The sequence below is a fragment of the Wolffia australiana genome, chromosome 18 (genome assembly GCF_029677425.1).
Source record: "Wolffia australiana isolate 7733 chromosome 18, ASM2967742v1".
Lineage (NCBI taxonomy): Eukaryota > Viridiplantae > Streptophyta > Magnoliopsida > Alismatales > Araceae > Wolffia > Wolffia australiana.
The window spans coordinates 6,955,615-6,975,848 of record NC_135852.1 but is presented as its reverse complement, the minus strand read 5'-3'; the positions used below and the strand labels follow the sequence as shown (position 1 = coordinate 6,975,848).

At 46.7% G+C, this 20,234-nt stretch overlaps 1 protein-coding gene across 6 annotated transcripts in view; it reads left to right on the top strand.

The window, feature by feature from the left end:
* Positions 1–20,234, top strand: part of LOC144714805 (vacuolar protein sorting-associated protein, putative (DUF1162)) — a 105,189-nt gene that overhangs the window by 70,366 nt on the left and 14,589 nt on the right. For all 6 annotated transcript variants that reach the window (XM_078589595.1, XM_078589597.1, XM_078589596.1 and 3 more), the window contains exons 31-36: positions 1,004–1,465; positions 1,554–2,464; positions 15,018–15,140; positions 15,506–15,779; positions 19,750–19,863; positions 19,943–20,026. In XM_078589595.1, coding sequence (XP_078445721.1) covers positions 1,004–1,465; positions 1,554–2,464; positions 15,018–15,140; positions 15,506–15,779; positions 19,750–19,863; positions 19,943–20,026 — 1,968 coding nt within the window. The remainder of the gene's footprint in view (positions 1–1,003; positions 1,466–1,553; positions 2,465–15,017; positions 15,141–15,505; positions 15,780–19,749; positions 19,864–19,942; positions 20,027–20,234) is intronic.

Sequence of the window (20,234 nt, the reverse complement as noted above, 5' to 3'; positions counted from 1 at the left end):
ACTGATCAGAAGACTACCTATGAGATATTTGGGCCTGTCACTGACCAGAGGGGGAATGACTTGGGGTGACTGGCAGCCAGTTGTAGAGAAGGTTGCGAGACGGTTGGAAGGATAGCAAGCCAAGGTGCTGTCCAGAGGGGGTCAATTAGTTCTGTAGCTGTCAGTATTGTCCTCAATTCCCATCTTTCACCTCTTAATGTTCAAGGTGCCTGTAGGAATCAAGCAGAAACTTGAAGGCCTGACGAGACATTCTTGTGGAAAGGCTCTCGGACCGACCAGAATCAAGGGCTGGCACTGGTGGCGTGGGGTATTGTTTGAAGGCCCATCAAACTTGGAGGCTTGGGTCTCTTAAATTTACCAAGTATGAACTGGGCTCTACTAACAAAGAGGGTGACCAGGATCATGTACCCCCAAGAGGACATACTCATTCAAATAGTACGTGACAGTTATGGTCGATGGTTAAACTGGGATACAAAAACAGTCTGAGGAGTGTCGACATTCTGGCGGAGCCTTTGACAGATCAGAGGGGAGTCCTGGCGTGATAGTTTCCTTAAGCAGTAGATCGATATGGGAGGGGAGGATTTTCATCGAAAAAAAAGATATGGGAGGGGAGAATCATGTTTGGGTAGAGCTTTAGGGTATACATGTGTACTTTGAATGATAACCGCTTTGTCTGGTGACCGTCCTCTTTCAATGATCTTTCATTAACTGATACAAATTTGGTGCCCATTGCCTACTATGGTTTAAGTTTCATTAATGCCCACACTTTGGTTTACGTTTTATTTCATTTTTTCACCCATTTCTGGCTCTTTGAGTGGGTCCAATAAAAATCAAAGTTGCAATTTCTGTCCACAAATCTGTCTGGGGAATAAATTTTGAAAATGTCAGGAATTGCAATTTGGCATTGTGTCATAATTTTTCCAATTAGACAATTTTGGAAAATGCTGTTAAATTTATTTCTAATAAATAAGTCACTATTCTAAATCATTCTTTATCGTCCTAGATACTTGGTCCTATACAGCCAGGCAAAGAATTTCCCTTGCCTGTGCACTTGGCCAAAGCTGTGGGAATGAGGTGGCGCCCAAGTGATTCAGGATACTACTGGAGTGAAGCATATTCTCTCTCTAAAATTCTTTTGAATGCTACAAAGCATGGATTCATGAGATCCTTTGTTTGTTACCCATCGATCCTCAAAAATGATCCATTTCGTTGCTGTATCTCCGTTGAAGATCGCTGTGTAGTTTATCCTTATGGCTCAAAAGGAGGTTCTTCTCTTCACATAGATAGCACATCCAAAAAATTTAAATTTAATGGACCAGAGAAGCAGAATGATAGCAAATCAGGTAGGGTTTCTATTCGTCAAGTGAGACTGACCACTCCTTTGTTGCTCAAGAACAATCTTCCATCATTATTGTCTGTGACAATTGAATCTAGTGGAGTCGCGACGTCCATCAGCCTTTCAGAGGTTTGATAATATTTAAACCTCTTGTCAATCTTTTACCCTAATTTTTCTTGCATTTTATCTCTGATATTCTAATCGTATATTTGTTCAGTTGGATGTTGCCTCTATTTTCTACGTTGATTCAAGCCATGAGCTCGATATAACATTCACCCTTGAAGCTTATGATCCAGTCACAGTGAAGTTTCCTCGTGCAGAGATTTTTGCAGCCATTGCAAGGCTCCATGAGACAAGATTTATTATGTCAGACCGACCAATTTTCAATCCATGTGGAGATAACGCTCAAAGGTCTAGTGTAGATTCCTCTCTTGCCAGGCCTTGTGAGCCGTCCACCAATTCGACAAATGGTTTGAACCATATTCTGGGTCCAGTATGTATCAAAGTGGACAAGATCATGGATGCATATTCTGGTGCCAGAGAAATAAGTATTTCAGTTCCCTTATTACTCTACAATTTCACTGGTATACCACTGAGGATCATTAATGAAAATCACCAAAATAGAGGCCATCCACATTTCATTCCAGTGAGCTACTCCTTTGTAATGGACCCAGATTACTCTACGAGAAGCCTTGGTGTCTCTGTTTTGCGAAGGAAATTTGTACCAAAATTCTTTGCAGAGTTCCCCACTGCTGAAGATTTCCCTGAAGATTCTTATGCAGGTATAGCAGGATCTGTCTACTATGGTTGCAGAGTTCCTCAACCTAGTTCACCTAAAGGTACAAGTGCCACAGAAATCGGAGGGGTCAAGGCGTACATGTATTGCCCGCCTGGTTATCAATCTAAGAATAATCTTGTTGTCAGACTGCAGTCATATTCACGTCAACATCATGTAAAGGACACAAAGAATGATACCTGGTCAAGCCCATTTTCTCTTGTTCCACCAAGTGGATCGACTAGTGTTATCATTCCCCAGGAGGGAACAAGTGCAGTTCTTGTGTCAGTGACATCAAGCCAAGCCTTTGGGGACCTTGGGCATTGGTCTACTGTAGTCATTTTCCAGCCTAGGTAAACTATTTCTCACTGGCAATAAAAAAATTCTTATAAGCATTTAAGTTTATTTTGTTTTCTGCTCCCATTTTCTTATAAGGATGCATTTCTTACATATTAAGTACTTTCAGAAGATCTGTTACTGAATCAATCTTCAAATTGGGTATGGTGAAACTGTGCATATCAGGTGACTGCATGACATTGCCGTTTATTTTGTCTGACTTTATAAAAAATCAGTAATGTTTCCAGAATTTCTCAAACTAGAGTTGAACCAGTCATGACAGTGAAATAGGTTCTCTCCTACTCATTTATCTAGAAAACCTCAATCAGAGTAATAAGAACCTTCCTTTGGTTCTCTTACGTACAACCTAGAATTTGAAATCATATTGTTCTCATCAAGTTCCGTATAGATGTCTCTATCTCATCATTGCTCCTGATTGATGCATAAAGATCAACAATATGTTATGTTGTAGATCACCAATATGGGATGGTGTCCTATGATCAGAGGGCACCATCAAGCTGCCATTGTCAAAATGTCAGCCCCCACTGAGGCCATAACCTTTCGCACGAAAGGGAAGCCAAAGGGACGTCATGGGAAGGAATCTTAATCAGTAGGTCATGGAATATGGTTGCAGTGGTCCCATCAAGTGACGCTGGCATCCAACAACAAATGGGGTCTCCTCTAAGGGCGGTGTTATTACCTGGGAAGTCCCGAGGGGCAGCAGCTGCCAGTGAGTGCAACACCATCCTAAGGCGTGTTAGAGATTGGGCAGTATTTGACACATATTAAATTTGTTAGCATTTTTAAATGAAAGAGTCGGAGGATTTACTCGTATTTTTACTGTTTTGAGTGTTTATACTTTTTTTTTTGAAAACATATGAGGCGATCACCCGAATAAATCGCTAACCACCTGACAAGTACGTGGGCTCTAATACATGTATACATTTTCCTCTTCCCTCTTCATCCCTGTCACGAGGAAAACCATGATGCTATGAGACCTTCTATTTCATGGGCGAGCCTCTTCATCCCTGTCACCTCATTTCTGTGTAGCCAGATTCCCCAGAGCACTGTCAGTGCTCGGCCCCCCACTTCTCTATGTCTGGGACCGGTCCTCTGCATGGACTCCCAAAAGGCCTCCTTTGATGATGCGTTCACCACCAACTGCGCTTGGGTGGCCCAAACAGCGCATGCGAAAGGGCATCCAAAAAAAATTATTGCAATCCTCATCATCTCTCGTGCACAACATGCATACCATCGGGGCATCTGGATACATCCTCTTGAGACAGACGCGGGTCATCAGTCTCTTTTGGAGCAAGAGCCACCCAAACATCTTGGCCATAAGGGGAACCTTAAGATGCCAGACGGCTCGACACGCCTGGATCATATTTTTGTCTTCCTCGTTGCCCTGTCGGATCCGTGCATAGGTTTTCCCTACTGAGAAAGGAGCTCTTGTCCAATCCCAACCATCTGATTCCGCTGGGTTAGGGCGGATCTGATTTAGAGCTTGTTGCAAGCCCAAGAAATCAGTTAGTTGTTGGTCTGACAAGGCACCTTCAACTTGCGGATTCCAGGTACTGTTCGAGCATTCACCTTTTGTAGCCTCGGGGCATTGCGCAAGTGCAAATAGCCGAGGGAATGCTTCACGCAAGGGGCCGCGCAACGACCAGGGGTCTGTCCAAAATTTAAAGAGAGAGCCATCGCCTATTCGGACAGAGTAGAACTCCCGGACCTTGGAGAAGATTTGTCTAAGGCCTTGCCAGAATGCTGACGCCGACTTGATTGGGGCTATTTTCTTATCCCAGTTCAATCCCCTGTCATACTTGTCTCTCAAGATCTGTATGGTGATGTCATCGCTTGGTTGCATGATCCTAGTCAACCACTTTGCTAATAATGCCATGTTCATGCTTTGGATATGCAATACTCCTAGTCCGCCATGTTTGGTGGGCCTGCATGTGGCATCCCATGCAACCAGTGCGAGCCCTCGACTCTGATCAGTACCAGTGCCTTTCCAGAGGAAGCGTTTCATCAAGCCTTTGAGTCTCTGGCCGATTCCAATAGGCATCTTAAATACAGAGAGATAGAATATAGGGATTGCTGACAGGACCACACCAACCTACCGCCTCTGGACAACACTTTGGCTTGCCATCCTTCCAACCGCCTCTCGACCTTCTCTATCATAGGCAGCCAACCCGGCCTAGTCATCCGCCCTCTAGTTAACGGCAGTCCCAGATATTTCTTAGGGAGGTTACCAATCGGTGTTCCCAGCACCTCTGCACATTGAACCTCCTCCTCCAAGGAAAGGCCGGCCACAGCTCACAAATGCAGACTTAGCCCGATTGATGTGTTGGCCCGAGAAGTCCGCAAATAGGTCGAGTAATGTGGACAGGTTTTTTGCCTCCTCTACAGAGCCTTCTAGAAAAAAAGTAGTGTTGGCGGACGGGATACCCCCAGTACACTAGCGGTTTGATAACCCTTCATAAGACCGTGTATATACTAGATTAGTGCATGTGGCGAGTGCGTTTATTGCTAGCACAAAAAGTAGGGGTGCGAGCGGCACGCTTGCCTCACCCCCCTTTGTAGTTGTATACGCCGGCCTTCCGGCCTTCCTTCACCAACACTGAGAAGGAATGTGTTGTGATGCATCTTTTCATCCATGTGACCCATTCTTTTGGGAAGTCTCTCCTTTTCATTAACGCCCAGAGGAATCCCCAGTCAAGCGTGCTATATGCCTTGGCAAAATCATCCTTCATCATGAGAGCTTTAGTTCCGTCTCGTTTCCATGTCGCTAAGATCTCGCTTGCTGCTACGGCACTGTCGACCAGTAAACGGCCCGGTATGAAAGCTGATTGAGAGGGCCCTACAAGTTCCCTTTTCCTCTCTCAATCTGTTTGCCAAGACCTTTGCAATGATAACGTATATGGAGTTAGACAAGCAGATTGGTCTGAAGTCCTCGATTCGTTCTGCGCCTTGCTGCTTGGGGAGTAGAACCAAATATGCCCGATTTAGTATCTCCATATTGCATGTCCCTTGTTGTAACTCTTCAAGCGTGGCCATCACATTTGGTTTCACGAACTCCTAGATCTCCCGTCGAGATCACTCCGAGGGAGACGTGTTAAAGCGCGCCGTCGAGATCACTCCGGTGCGAGGAAAGAGTTTCAAGAAGCCGCCGCCATCAAGAATCGAAAGTGGCCTTCGTCGAGATTACTCAACCTCCTTGAGCGACTCATCTCGCCTGAGCAGTGTGGTTTTGTCAAGGGTCGACAGATCCATGACAACATCATGCTCGTGCATGAGCTAGCCCAGTCCTTGGACGCTCATATTCCGGGTTCAAATGTCATCATCAAACTGGATATGAACGTAATGTTTTGGACATCATGGATATCATATTTTAGACAACCGGAAGTATTTGAGAATGATCAGGGATAGGAGCACTAATAGATGAGTCATTGGTTGTTGGACAACTTGATCTAGTAGGGATATTGGTAGTGGTGGTATTAATTTGGGAGCTACTACTCACATCCATAATATTAGTAGAAGAACTGATGGAGGACCATCTCAAGGACGATGCCACGATGACAAAGAACCATCTCGAGGATGACGCGACGGGACGTCGTCAGCCACGCCGAGCAGCTCGTACCGACGCTCGCCACCCGGGGTTTAAGTACCCCGCGTAAGAACTTTTATCTTTTTAGTTATGCTCATTTTCATGTGTGTTTGTATTTTCGGATTCGTGGACTGGGCCAATGTTGTTGGGCCCCGTCCTCGTCATTTTTACTTTTTATGTTTGTATTTTGAATTTGTAAGGAGAGGCCGAACCACGTCTCACGACGGTTCAGTCCCACCATTAATGCCATCACTTTAGAACGGGGATTCTTAAGAGCATCATCTTCGATGTCCTTTCGATATTTTTCGGCCTCCATGATCATGCTGCTGGACAGTCCCATGGTCTCCTTTTCTTTCCCCCTGTTGAATGACGCTTATACCCCTTATACCCTTTCTTGTCTCACTCTCTCTCTCTAACTCTCTATATATGTATCCCCTTTCAAGAAACCGATCAAAGAAGTTTAATTCACTTTTCTTCTTCCACTTTAACTCCCTAATCGAAGCTCCTCGTTCTCCCGCCTCCTCAGAGCTTCTTCGTGGTATCAGAGCAATCTGATCTGCCTACGCTCGATTGATCGTTCATCTAGTGCCGAGAATATCTCAGCATCGAGTTCGATCCGACGACGACATTCGAAGGACCGAATTTGCTACGATACATCGCCGTCAGATCTATCGTCTTCGGACGCTCTATCGCCTTCATGAATTTGCTACAATCTATCACAGACGCTCGATCTGTTCAGCGACAATCTGTTGGGCGATCTGTTCTATCGCCATCAGATCTATCGCCTTTGGACGTTCTATCGCCTTCACGAATTTGCTACGATCTTATCACAGACGCTCGATCTGTTCATAGAGCTTCTTCGCCGCAGAGCTTCTTCACCGACGATCGTTCAGAGTCACCGAATTTGCTACGATTTATCGTCGTCAGATCTATTGTCACAGACGCTCAGCCAGCTACCGACGATTGTTCAGAGTCACCAAATTTACTGGCGATTGCTACCGACGATTCATAGTGGTAAATCGAACAACTCAGCGTCGACTATTGTTCAGAGTCTCCGTCAGATCTATCGCTGCAGAGCTTCTTCACAGACGCTCGACATGCCACCGAATTACTGCCGATTGTTCACCAACGATTTGCAGTTGCTCAGGGGTTCTCATAGTTCTATCTGTCGGCATTCGCTTGTTCAGCACCGACCACAATTCGTTCTTCTAGGTGAAGAGCGTTCTGTTCTGTTGTCGTTTGCAGTTGGTAAGTTGCTGTCTCCAGATTCTGCCGGCATTCTTCTCCTGTTGGTGTCATTCTGTCCTATACTATGGCTTCTGCTGACTAAGCGGAACTATGGCGCTGTAGGTGTGTGTTTGTTGACCATGCACTTGTCGTGTAATTAAGTATTACTGATAGAGGTGGTGATTGATCTCAATGCTAATGGAACAAGGCTTTGGGGCTTCAGTGATAGCTGAACTAATATGGGCCGCCCTTCCTCTCTTGTTTTGAAGGTTAGCTATGAGCTCCCTTTCCTTCTGCCCAGCTCCCCGAAAACAACGTTCGACTTGCATGTGTTAAGCATATAGCTAGCGTTCAACCACTTCGACTACAATTGAGCTCTTGGCACTACTCCTTGCCACGTATGCCTTCTGAGTTTCGATTCACTGGGCTGAATCTTCTTCAATGGTGTCAGTACGTTCAAATTACCTTGAAAGGGAAACTCATGAAGCATCTGGTGGAGGAGCCGTCGTCTCCCACCGCCTCTTACTACGAGCATTGGCTTGACATTGAAGGAGTAGTTCACAGGTGGCTACTCGACAGTATCAGTCTATCATATGCAGCTGAATTCTTGTCTCTAAAATCCGCTAAGGAAATATGGGACGCCGCTCAAGAATCTCACTCGAAGCGGAACAATTTGGCTCTTATTTATGAACTAGTGACTCGCTCCACTAACTTGGTCCAAGGCACCGGATCTGTTCGGGCTTATCGCTTGGAATTTTCGTCTCTTTGGGCTAAGTTGGACCACTAGATACCACCCGACCCTCACTCAGTCGATCGTGGGTATGTCCTTCAACTTCGAGTGTTCAAATTCCTCATGGGGCTGAATCCAGAGTACAAGTCTTTACGCGGGCAACTTCTTCATCGCGAAAAAGTTCCTACCTTGAAGGAAGCTCTTGTGGCCGTTCAGATGGAGGAAACGCGCCTCAGCATATTTCTCTCGGAACCTGTCTCAGTGATGGCCGTTCAATAGCCGGGAAACCCATGACCTACATCTGTTCGGGGTGTGTTACATCATGTGCCCTCTCTCATTGTGAAGCCGCCTAACATGTATCCCACAGCACCGAGATTGGCGATCACTGGACATGGTACACATAGTGACTCTTCTCTTTTCTGCAACTATTGCAAGAAAAAAGGTCATGCCAAGGAGACGTGCTACAAGTTACGGAGAAAAAATGCCCATCAAAGCCATTTGGTGACTCATATTCCATCTCCTGCCGGGCCATTTATGACTCCTCCTATGTCTCTTCCCGAGACACCTCAACTAATTGCTGAATCCACATCTTCACTAGGAGACCAGCTTCGACACGATGAAATTGACCAACTCCGACAGTTTCTACAGTCAAAATTGATGGACTCTACTTCCCTTGTTCATCAAGGTAAACATCTTAACTCTTCCACTATGCAATGGATAGTTGACTCAGGTGCCACAGCCCATATGACTCCTATATCCCAATGTTTCCTTACCTACACCCCATCTCCTAGCTCTCATGCAGTTAGCACTGCAACTGGTGATCTTCTTCCTATGGTCGGGGTGGGGTCTGTCCAAATTTCCTCCCACCTCACTCTCACGAATGTACTTCATGTCCCACGTCTTACTCTGAGTCTTCTCTCCCTTCATCACCTCGTTCAAGACCTTCGTCAAGACGTATTTTTTACCCCTAATTCCTGCTTTTATCGTGATAAAGTGCCGGGGCAGATGACAACACTTGCTGAGGAACGAGGGGGCCTCTACATCCTTCACCGTTCTACATCCGTCTCCTCTTTCGCTCCTGCTCTCGGCGTGGCTCTTTCCGCTGCAGCGCCGGACCCCCTTGGGCTCCTTCACCGTCGCTTGGGACATCCTTCCTTCTCTACTTTGAAAATCATGTTTCCTCGTCCTGTGGACGGGTTTGTTTGTGAACCATGTCGGTTAGCTAAACATACTCGGACAACATACCCCCTTTCTGATCCCTCTTCTCGTTCATCTTCTCCTTTCTCCCTCATTCATAGTGATCTATGGGGGCCTGCTCCTGTTTTGAGTATGTCGGTCGCCCAATGGTTAGTGATCTTTGTGGATGATTCTACTCGTGTCACATGGGCTTATCTCCTCAAGCAAAAATCAGATCTTTCTCAAACTATAATTTCATTCCATGCTCTTATCAAAAATCAGTTTGGTACCTCCCTCAAACGCTTCCGCTCCGATAATGCCCGTGATTACGTCAACTCCACCAATTCTACCTTCTTCACATCTCACGGCATTGTTTATGAAACATCCTGTCCATACACACCCCAACAAAATGGTCTTGCAGAAGGCAAGTTTTGTCACATCTTTGACACCACTCGCTCCCTTCTTCTTCACATGAACATGCCCAAATATTTCTGGGGTGAGGCTTCTCTCACTGCAGTCCACCTCATCAACCGCCTTCCCTCCCATTTTCTCTCCCACCTGTCCCCTATTAATGCTCTCCATAAGGCTTACCCCATGGTCTCCTTGAAAATTACCTCATTCCACGTGTGTTCGGTTGCACCTGCTACGTCACTAACCATCATCCTTCCCGATATAAACTTGATGTTAGGGCTCTCCGCTGTCTTTGTGGGTTACTCTTCTCATCAAAAGGGCTACAAATGCTATCACCCCTCTACTCATCACTTCATTGTCAGCAAAGATGTCACTTTTGATGAGTCCAGTCCATTTTATCTTTCTGAATTATCTTCTTATTCTTCCTCTTCTTCATTTGGTGAGTCCCTCGATTTCTTGGTTCTACTTACATCTCCAACATCATCTACTCTGCCTGCTTGTCCTCCACCCGCTCTGCCCCTTTGGCTCTTACACCGAAATTTAATGGGACCACGTACCATCGCCGCCCACGTCCTCCTATAACTGTCTCTACACCTCCACCTACACCACCACTACTGGCCCGCAACCTCCTTTGTCTGGTGACAATCTTCCCATTGCTCTCAGGAAGGCCTCTCGCTCATGCACTTCCACCACCCTATACCCTTTGGCAAATTACCTTTCCTACCATTGTCTCTCCCCGTCTTACCGTGCCCTTCTCACCCGACTTGATACCATCTCCATTCCAAAGACTGTGGCTGAAGCGTTGGCTTCCTCTGAATGACGACGTGCTATGGAAGAGGAGTTGGATGCATTGGATAAAAATCAAACGTGGGATCTTATCCCTTTACCTTCGGGCAAGCACATCGTTGGCTGTCGATGGGTCTATACTATCAAGTACCAATCCGATGGCTCCCTCGAACAGTATAAAGCCCGTCTTGTCGCTAAAGGGTATACTCAACAGTTTGGAGTTGACTATCTGGATACGATTGCCCCAGTTGCCAAAATGAACACTGTTCGTCTCCTTATTGCACTTGAGGCTCATCACGATTGGCCTCTTCAGCAGTTTGACGTTAAGAACGCCTTTCTGCATGGTAATCTACATGAAGAGGTTTATATGGCCTTGCCTCCCGGCTATTTGGCTTCTTCTTCGACGCCTCCCTTGGTATGTCGTCTCAAGAAATCCCTTTATGGCTTAAAGTGGTCTCCTCGAGCTTTGTTTGGTCACTTTACACACTCGATGAAATTATTTGGCTACTCCCAATGCAACGGTGACCACACCCTTTTCTACCGTCATTCCACGTCCGGGGGCGTTACACTACTTGTGTACGTGGATGACATTATTATTACAGGGAATGATTCGCAGGCCGCGGCCAAATTGGTGTCTCACCTCGCTGGGGAATTTGACATTAAACACCTTGGCTTACTTCGATACTTCCTTGGCATTGAGGTGGCATATTCTGCGGCTGACATTTTTCTTTGCCAGCGGAAATATATTGTTGATCTTCTTCAAGAACTTGGTAAGACGGACTCACAACCCCTTACCACTCCTGTTGAGGTGAACCATCGGATATCTCTGGCGGAGCATGAGGAGACTGTTGATCAAGGAAGGTACCAAAGATTAGTTGGTAAACTGATATATCTCACTCACAGTCGCCCGGACATTGCTTTTGTCGTGGGCGTGCTAAGTCAGTTTATGCATTCTCTGAAGGCGTGTCATATGCATGCGGCCAACCGTGTACTTAGCTATGTAAAAGGTACTGTTGGCCATGGTCTTCAATTCAAGCGTAAAGGTGGTCTTCAACTGGACGTATATACCGACACTGATTATGCTGGTTCTCATGTTGATCGTCGCTCAACAACGGGCTACTGTACCTTTCTTGGTGGCATTCTTATTACATGGTGCAGTAAGAAGCAATCTGTCGTCTCTCGATCCAGTGCTGAAGTTGAATTTCGCGCCCTGGTATGAGGTCTTTGCGAGGCATTATGGCTCCCTAATCTCCTTACAGAGCTAAAGCTATCGTGTCATCAACCAACTAATATGTTTTGTGATAATAAGTCAGCTATCAGCATTGCCCACAATCCAGTTCAACACGACCGCACTAAACATGTCGAAGTTGATCGACACTTCATAAAAGAGAAGCTGGAGTCGGGACGTTTTTGCCTTTCATACGTCCCATCCGTCCATCAGCGAGCTGATATTCTCACCAAGGGACTATCTGCCCACGTTTTCAAGAATTGTGCGGCAAACTGGGAATGGATAACATCCACTCACCAGTTTGAGGGGGACTGCTGAATGACACTTATACCCCTTATACCCTTCTTGTCTCACTCTCTCTCTAACTCTTTATATATGTATCGCCTTTCAAAAAACCGATAAAGGAAGTTTTATTCACTTTTCTTCTTCCACTTTAACTCCCTAATCGAAGCTCCTCGTTCCCCCACCTCCTCAGAGCTTCTTCAGCCCCGAGACTCGGCGCCCCCCTTCACCCCATGCTGTGTCTTGGTGTTGTTTCTCGTCAGACTATCCGCCGCTATTAGCAATCATCCGCTTTTACCAGCCCTTGCCCACACAATGATTCTTCTCTTGCGATGGACGCCTAGTTGTTTGCGCTTGTATACAAGGCTTTCTGAACATTGCTCTCCCTTTTTGCTTGGCCGCAAGCTCATGTCCGCTGCTTTGCTGCTTTCTCCGGCTTCTGTTACCCTTCCTGTCATATCATCTCCCAAGGTTGGTACACCATTCGAGTTCTCGGGACCTTCTCCCTTCCTCCCAACCCATCTCCCGTTTGCGGTCGTGCGTTCGGGCTCTCGTCTCTTCCTGTCTTCCTTTGTTCCTATACACCTTGCGACTCTGGCCTTCGGTACTCTAAGTCGGTGGAGTATGTATGATTTATGTCTCCACCGACTTGTAGGCTCCCTCCCGTTCTATTGTTCTTCGTCTCCGTGGAGGCTGCAGTTTTGGGGCTCTCCGAGAGGATCTCTGCTTCCTTCAGGCCTCACGTCGGCTCCCCGTCAAAAATAGAGGCCTTTGGGTGTGCTTGGGCTTTCTCGCCCGGTTGTTTCTCCATCGGCAGTGGCAGAGGCATAACTGAGGCAATTCTGATTTCAAAAATGCCATCCGAGCCCCAGAAATTGAGGATAGGCAGCGGAGTGGCTGTGTGGGTCCCTTCAACCTCCAGGATTACCTTATTCAGATCTCCCAACCCTAAACCATCGGAGATGACACGTCTAAGGATGCCTAGGGGTCTAAGGAAGAAATGCCCCAAGCTTCAATGGTAGATGTGCTGATGAGTCTACTTGATGATCCGTTGCTTGGGAGAACTTGACGCCATTTCATCTTAACCCCTCCTTCGGTTTCTTGCATCCAGCCTATTGCAGCAATATACACTGCCATCAAAGCCCCCCGGAGGAAGAAATGCCCGCACTCGAGGGGCCAAAGCTCAGCTTTGTCAAGGGCTGGAAAGTTTTCCAGTAGTCCCCTCTGTATTTCATGTAGTGTGGGGACTCCTTGTGTGACCTCCCCAACAAGGCAGCCCATGTGGGCCCCTTGCTGACTTCTCATCGCTCCAACCGGCGTACGAGCATCAACAACTGGTTGGTGAGCCGCCCCTCCACCCCCCTCCTCACCCATCGATGTGGGGGCGAGAGTCCTGGCCCCATCTCTAGCTCTTTTAGTACATTCTGTTTGTCGATGTCCAGTCCCCGTACACTTTCGGCATACCACACTGCCCCGGCACTCCCGCGCTCTATGTCCATTCTTCAGGCATCTGTAGCAACGTTCTTCCTTTTCTTCCTTGTTAATACGCGTGACTCGGTGAGAGTTTCTTCGTCTTCGTGGCCCGACTCTCACCCACCCATCCTCCTCTGCTTCCGATGTATGTGCTGTTCCGGCTCTGTGAGCGTCTACAGGTGAATGGTCGGTTGGTCTCCCGCCATTCCGGTGGTCTTCCATCCATGCCTTGGGCGTCATTGTGTCTTGCTGCCACGGTCTTGTCTCTCGAGTATGGTATCTGTCAGTGTAACTCTGGCAACCTCCCTGGCTCCGCTCCTCTAGCCCTCTGAATAGGCTGTGGCACTCCCAATCGTCTTATATGTCTTCCTCCATGGGCTACTCCTTCACAACTCCCCGCTCGAGGTTCAACTTGGCCGCCGCCTGCACTTGCCAATGTCTTTGTGTTGGCGAGGGCCCCACCTATTGCGCAGAAGCCGTTGGGGCGCTCCACCGTGTCAATGTTGCGGTCGTCTCCCCCTCTGCGTGCGTGAGGCCTGCCATTTGGCTGTATATGCTCGGGTCTCCTCTCTCTCTCTCTTCATATCTTCTTTGTGTGTGCGCCCTGCGTGCATGTCCCATGTGCAGGAGAGATGGGTCCTCTTGCCGAAGTGTTTCGTGGCGGGAGACCCCTCGAAGGGGGCCTTCTCTCCAGCTGTGAGGATCTTCTCTCCAGCTCAGCGCACCAAACCTCCGGATCTTCTTCGCGCCTTGTTCACAGCGGCAGCTAGCCACGCGTCATGCGACTCCTATAGGTTGGAACTTGCAGTGGCTTTCCCTCCCACCGCCCAGTGCTGTGCGACTACCGACACCGCGTCGGTCGTCACGTCGGAGGAGTTCGCTCCGTGACATCTGTCAGATAGTCATCTGTCGCAGGGTCGCTTGTCGCCGAGGTCGCAGGGTCGCCGAAGTCGCCGGAGTCGCAAGGTCACCAAGGTCGCCAATCGCCAAGGTCGCGAGGACACCGAGGTTGCGAGGTCGCTGGTCACGGGGTCGCCGGTTGCAGGGTCGCGGATGGTTGCCGACGGTCGCCGAGGTCACCCACTGACTCTTGCCGTGATCCGCCGGTCTCCCACTCAAATTCGCCACAATCGCCGATTGAGAAGCCCTGAGAATCCCAATCAAGAAATCCCAATCAAGAAGCCCCAAGATCCCCCAAGAATTCCCGTTCTATCCGTCCGCCGATCTCCCACTCAGGATTGTCACAATCCGATCACCGATCTCCTGCTCCCAAGAACTTGCCGATCGAGAAGCCCTAAGAATTGCCGATCTCCCATTCAGGATCGTCCACCAATCTCCCGCTCAGGATCGTCACGATCGCCGATCAAGAAGCCCCAATAAATGCCAATCGCCAATCTCCCGCTCCCAAGAATTGCCGACCGAGAAGCCCCAAGAATCGCCGGCCGATCTCCCCAACCTCTCTCTCTCTCTTCTTGAATCCTCTCCCCAACCTCCCTCCCTCTCACCTTCCCCCGTGGATCAATTGTAAGTATGATTGAAGGATCTTCCCCGTACAAAATTTTGATACCCTCCTTTTGAGTGTTTATATTATCATTTCAGGTTTTCTTGTCATTCGTTTCTGCACTATTAACTCTTTTTCATACTTTGATAAAGGTACGTAATTTACAATTCCTGTAAGAAGGGCCTTTATTACAAACAGAAAGGAACAAGTGACTCTCACAGCATCTGGTTGGATGTTGGGCACCATTCTCATCTTCATTGGACTGATAGAACAAGGTAGCAGGACATTTCTTACATGTATTTATGCATGAAAGTAGTTGGAGGATTCCCATTTAATGTACGAAATATTTTTCTCCAATATATTCCCATCAATAGTTCCTATGAAAGAATATGACTTATTTTGTTTAACTGTTTCTCCAAAAAATTCTTGACACATTTATTATTGTAGAACTCCTCGGGGAAGGGTTAATGGGTGGAAGGGATTCAAGAAATGAAGAGAGGGAAGAGAGAAAAGATGAATGAGCAATGACAATAAAATAAAATTTTGTTCACCAACCGACCTATGCTAGAGAATTCGTGTATAGGAATTTGAAAATTTTGTGAGAGACTCTTCAATTTCTTCTCCTGATGGCATTTTGCAGAGACCTGATGTTGTCTGTTCGTTTTGATGAACGTGGCGGTCAATGGTCGGGAAGTTTTCTTCCTGATTCTCTTGGAGATACACAGGTCAAACTGCGCAATCATGTTTCTGGCGCATTGGATTTGATTCGTGTAGAGATTCAAAATGCAGGATTATTGGTGAATAAGGGAACAGATCTTGATTCTTCTGATGGAAATTCTGGAACCTACTTGATCCTTTTGTCAGATGATGATTCTGGCTTCATGCCTTACAGGATTGATAACTTCTCAATGGAGGTAAATATGTTGGACATTCTTACAATTTCAGCCTGTTTCATCCTTACTCTTGTTACTCCGCTTGATTGGGCACTTGTCACATCATTGACCCCTTGTTGATGTTGACGACAACATTGACAAATTTTATGGCTTTTTATGGTGACTATGATGTTGATAACCCTTATGATTAAAATGCACCGTTGATGGTTGATGCTGTCCTAGGACAACAGATGTCAGCTTAGCAAATATTCTAATTAAAACACTGTCAACCCTGTCAACATCAGCATTGTCGTTTGCATGAACTGACCTGGTAGACCCCAACAATGACACTGATGGAATATTTCTTATAGTACGGACCGTGGCGACGACAATGTTGACGAACATTGACGTTCACGACATCATTTGATAATCATCCAGTATCCGCCACCATCCTCGTCAATGCCCTGCATCTACAACGTCAGGACGTCTGCAAACAGTACTTTTGGTGCTTCTTATTCAATCATCCATATCAGTTTTCTATTATGGTCTGGAGCATCTGTATTTTTTTTATAAAAAAATCACATTTTAATAAGCATACTATTTTACACTTTTGGAGTGGCCACCTTTGTGTGGCAAACTGACATGATTATCTGTAATATTGTTATTTGTGATGAATATTTGAAAAGTTAATTGATATTGTTATTCGGTTGACATGGCCAATGAAAGAATACAACATCTGGATGAACCAGCCACTTATTTTTTTCTGGTTATCATGGTAAATGCCTTGTTTTTTTTCCAGTAGGATCAGTTTCAACACCTTCTGACAGATGTGATATAGGATCATCAGTAAAAGATTCAAATAAACATGGAGTGAAGGGGGCAAAGCAGAATGCAGAGAGAAGGGGGCTGCTGAGATGGGAAAAGGCAAGGAGATCATGCACATGTCCAGCAGTGGGGTAGTAGAGCCAGCAGAGCAACAAAAGGACAAGGAAGAGGAACCTACTGTAACCACGGCGCTAAAGAGATGGCGTGGATGGTAGGATTGAAGTTAACAGAGGTCAATGAGAAGGGGGTGAAGAATGTTCGCCATGAAATGCATATCGTCGAATGTTCGAGACCTTCATGACGAAAGTAGGCGTGGAGTGGTGGGAGGCTATCTGCAACAATTGGGGGCATCAGTAGCATGCCTACAAGAAACCATACTGGAAAACTGCGAGCCAAAGGAGTGGAATGTAGTGGGAAGAGGTTTCCTTGAGGGTTTCCTTGTGGTCAACTCAGGCAGTTTGGGGGAGTGGTGGTGCCATGGAATGAGGCTATTTTCTTAATAGTGACTATGTGGACGTGGCAGTTTGCTGCAGAAGCCAAGCTGAAGTGCATGACAGACAATTTTGTGATGGTTGTAGCCTTGGTATACGGCCAAACCAATGCCCAATGGAGAAACGAGTTATGGTGGGAGTTGGCAGATCTTAGTAACACATTCCAAGGGTGCCCCATGTTGGATGGAGACTTTAATGTGACATTAAAGCGAGAGACTGACCAAACAATGCTGGAGGGAGAGACGCTGATTCAGAGGATTTTTTGGCATCCATTTCAGAGACATCACTCCAAGAAGCACAACGGGCCGCAACAGGATCTCGCGTTTGGATTGGTTTTGTGCTCACTAGAGCTGGTAGAGCGGTTCCCTTTAGCGGACATGAAATTACTCCCCCGCCAAATATCAAGCCATACACTGATCGTATGGGCTGGAAACGAATCAGGCGATCAGGAGTCCCACCTCTAGTTAGACAGATTGTGGCTAGGGGAAGCTGGCTTGAAAAAAGAGGTGAAGAAGAAGTGGTCATCACAGCCCCAACATAGATCTGAGCAGGAAACACTAGCCGCCAAAATTCACGAGCTACCATGCCACCTTGTGGAGTTATGCAGGTAATACATCAGAACAGAAAGATGACAAGGAGCGAGGCCTTGTACAGAATCAAACAATTGGACGACCTTGAGGATACATGGTACATGGAAGAAGAATCACAGGAATGAAGTGGACTGGTGTGGTTACTGTGGAAGACAAGAAGCTTGAGATGGACTGGAGACAAAGTTCTAGACAACTGTGGCTACAATCAGGAGATGCGAATATGAGATTTTTCCACCTAGCAGCAAATGGTAGATGGTGGACCAATAATATTTGGAAATTGACTGTGGGAAGCCAAGAACATGTTGGATCGCAGTCCATGGGTTGCACAATCGCAGATCACATTCGCGCTTTTTACAAGAAAGGACGATGCATCTGGTAGATGTAGTGCGGCAAGATGAGCCGATTCATTCCTTCTCTGAGGAAGAGGTCAAGAAGGCAATTAATGGCCTCGATAGCGAAGGGGAGCTAGGCCCGGACTGTTTGCCAGTGTTCATTCACAAAGAGTTTTGGGAGTTGGTGCGACCAAATGTGATGGCCACGCTTGAAGAGTTCCTCCAAGAAACAGGCAGTATGGAGAGAATAAAAACAACGCATACCTGTTTCTCCTACCAAAACAAGGCGCTGAAAAAATCCAGGATTTCAGACCAATTTCATTTTCCAACTCCATCTACTCAATCATTGCAAAGTTCTTCGCAAACAGGTTGAGAAAAGTGATTGGGGAGATTGTAGGACCAGCTCAATCAGCATTTACACTAGGTCGGTTTTTGGTCGATAGTACTCTTGCGGGAAGAGAGATCTTAGCTACATGGAAAAGACACGGGATCATGGGGCTTCCTTTGGGCATCAATGAAAAGGAGGGGCTTCCCAAAAGAATGGGTCACATGGGTGAAAAGATGCATTACAACACACTCCTCAGTGCTGGTGAACGAAAGACCGGAAGTTGGGCATATCCAACCGCAAAAAGGGGTGAGGCAAGGATTCCCGCTTGCACCCGTACTATTTTTCCTAGCAGTAGATGCACTCGCCACATTCACCAGCATACTCACATGGTCTCTTGAGCGGATATCAGACACCAAGCTACCCAAAAGGTATTCCGTTGCGGTATGCAGACGACACTACCCTTTTTGTAGAAGGCTCGGGAGAACAATCTGTCCACGTTACTCGACTTGTTTGCAGACTTCTCTTGCTTACGAATCAATTGGGCCAATTCAGCTTTCGTGACCAATGGGCTTTGTCATGAAGAAGAGACGCAATGTGCAGAGGCATTGGGTACACTGATTGCAAAACAACCTATGAGATACTTGGGCCTGCCATTGACCAGATGGAGGATGACTATGGTGGACTGGCAGCCAGTGGTAGAGAAGGTCGAAAGGTGGTAGGAAGGATGGCAAGCCAAGATGTTGTCCAGAGACAGCCAGCTGGTGCTATTGAGGTCAGAATGATGAGGATTCGTCAGGGAAACGAGGATCAAACGACTACTCAGGCTTCTCGAGCCATCTGGCCCCTAAAGGTCCCACTAAAGGTAAAGATTTTTGGGTGGCTCTTGCATCGCAAGAGACTAGTGACCACATCTTCCCTAACAGGATGTATCCGGATACATTGTTTGCCTGTACTCTATGCACTAGAGGCAACGAGGACTGCAACCACCTATTTTTCGAGTGTCCTTTTGCACGCATGGTTTGGGCCACCGAAGCACAGGTTCGGTGAATGGGACATCAAAGGTTCATACAGAGACCCGGTCCTAGACAAAGAGAACAGGGGGGCCGAGCGATGACAGTGCTTTGGGGAATATGGCTACACAAAAACAAAGTGATCTTTAGGGAGAGGAAGGCTTCAACAAACGGGCTCATCCATGAGGTTGACGGCCTCATGGCACATGGTTCCGTCGAGATGTGTATGGAGGGGGGGGAGGTCGATCATGTATGAATAGGGCTTTAGGGTTCGAAATGTATTTCTTGGGCGGTTACTGCTTTGCAGGTGACCGCCTTAAACTTTTTCAAAAAAACAAAAAAAAGGATTAAAAAAAATGGACTGAAAATTAATGGATAATGTTGAGTCTTCTACACTTGTTCATGCCTCACATATGATGTGTTTCTGTATTTTCAGAGACTCCGAATATACCAGCAGAAGTGTGAAACAGTTGAAATGGTCTTGCACCCGTATTCATCTTGCCAATATGCTTGGGACGAACCTTGCTGCCCTCATCGTCTTGTCATAGAAGTCGGGTTTATCTTCTATTTCTCAAGGCTATGGTAAGGAAAGAATACTCGTAATTGTTTCTCATGCCTTCTGCTGACAGGTGCCTGGAGAGCACATTCTGGGGACTTATAATCTAGACGATGTGAAGGAATTCCCGCTTGTATGCTTAGCATCGTCTTTGGAGGTATGAGAAACTGTTATGATCTCCAACCCACATCAGGTGTATTTTCATTATTATTATGTTGGATAGTCTCGTTTATAGAATCTTCACTCCCATGTTACAATCCCCAAACCACATCAAGGATATTCTCTAAATTATCAAGTAGGGTACTCTCCATCTATTTATAGATGTTTCCCTCCCCATTTTCAATCTCCAACCCACATCAGGGGTA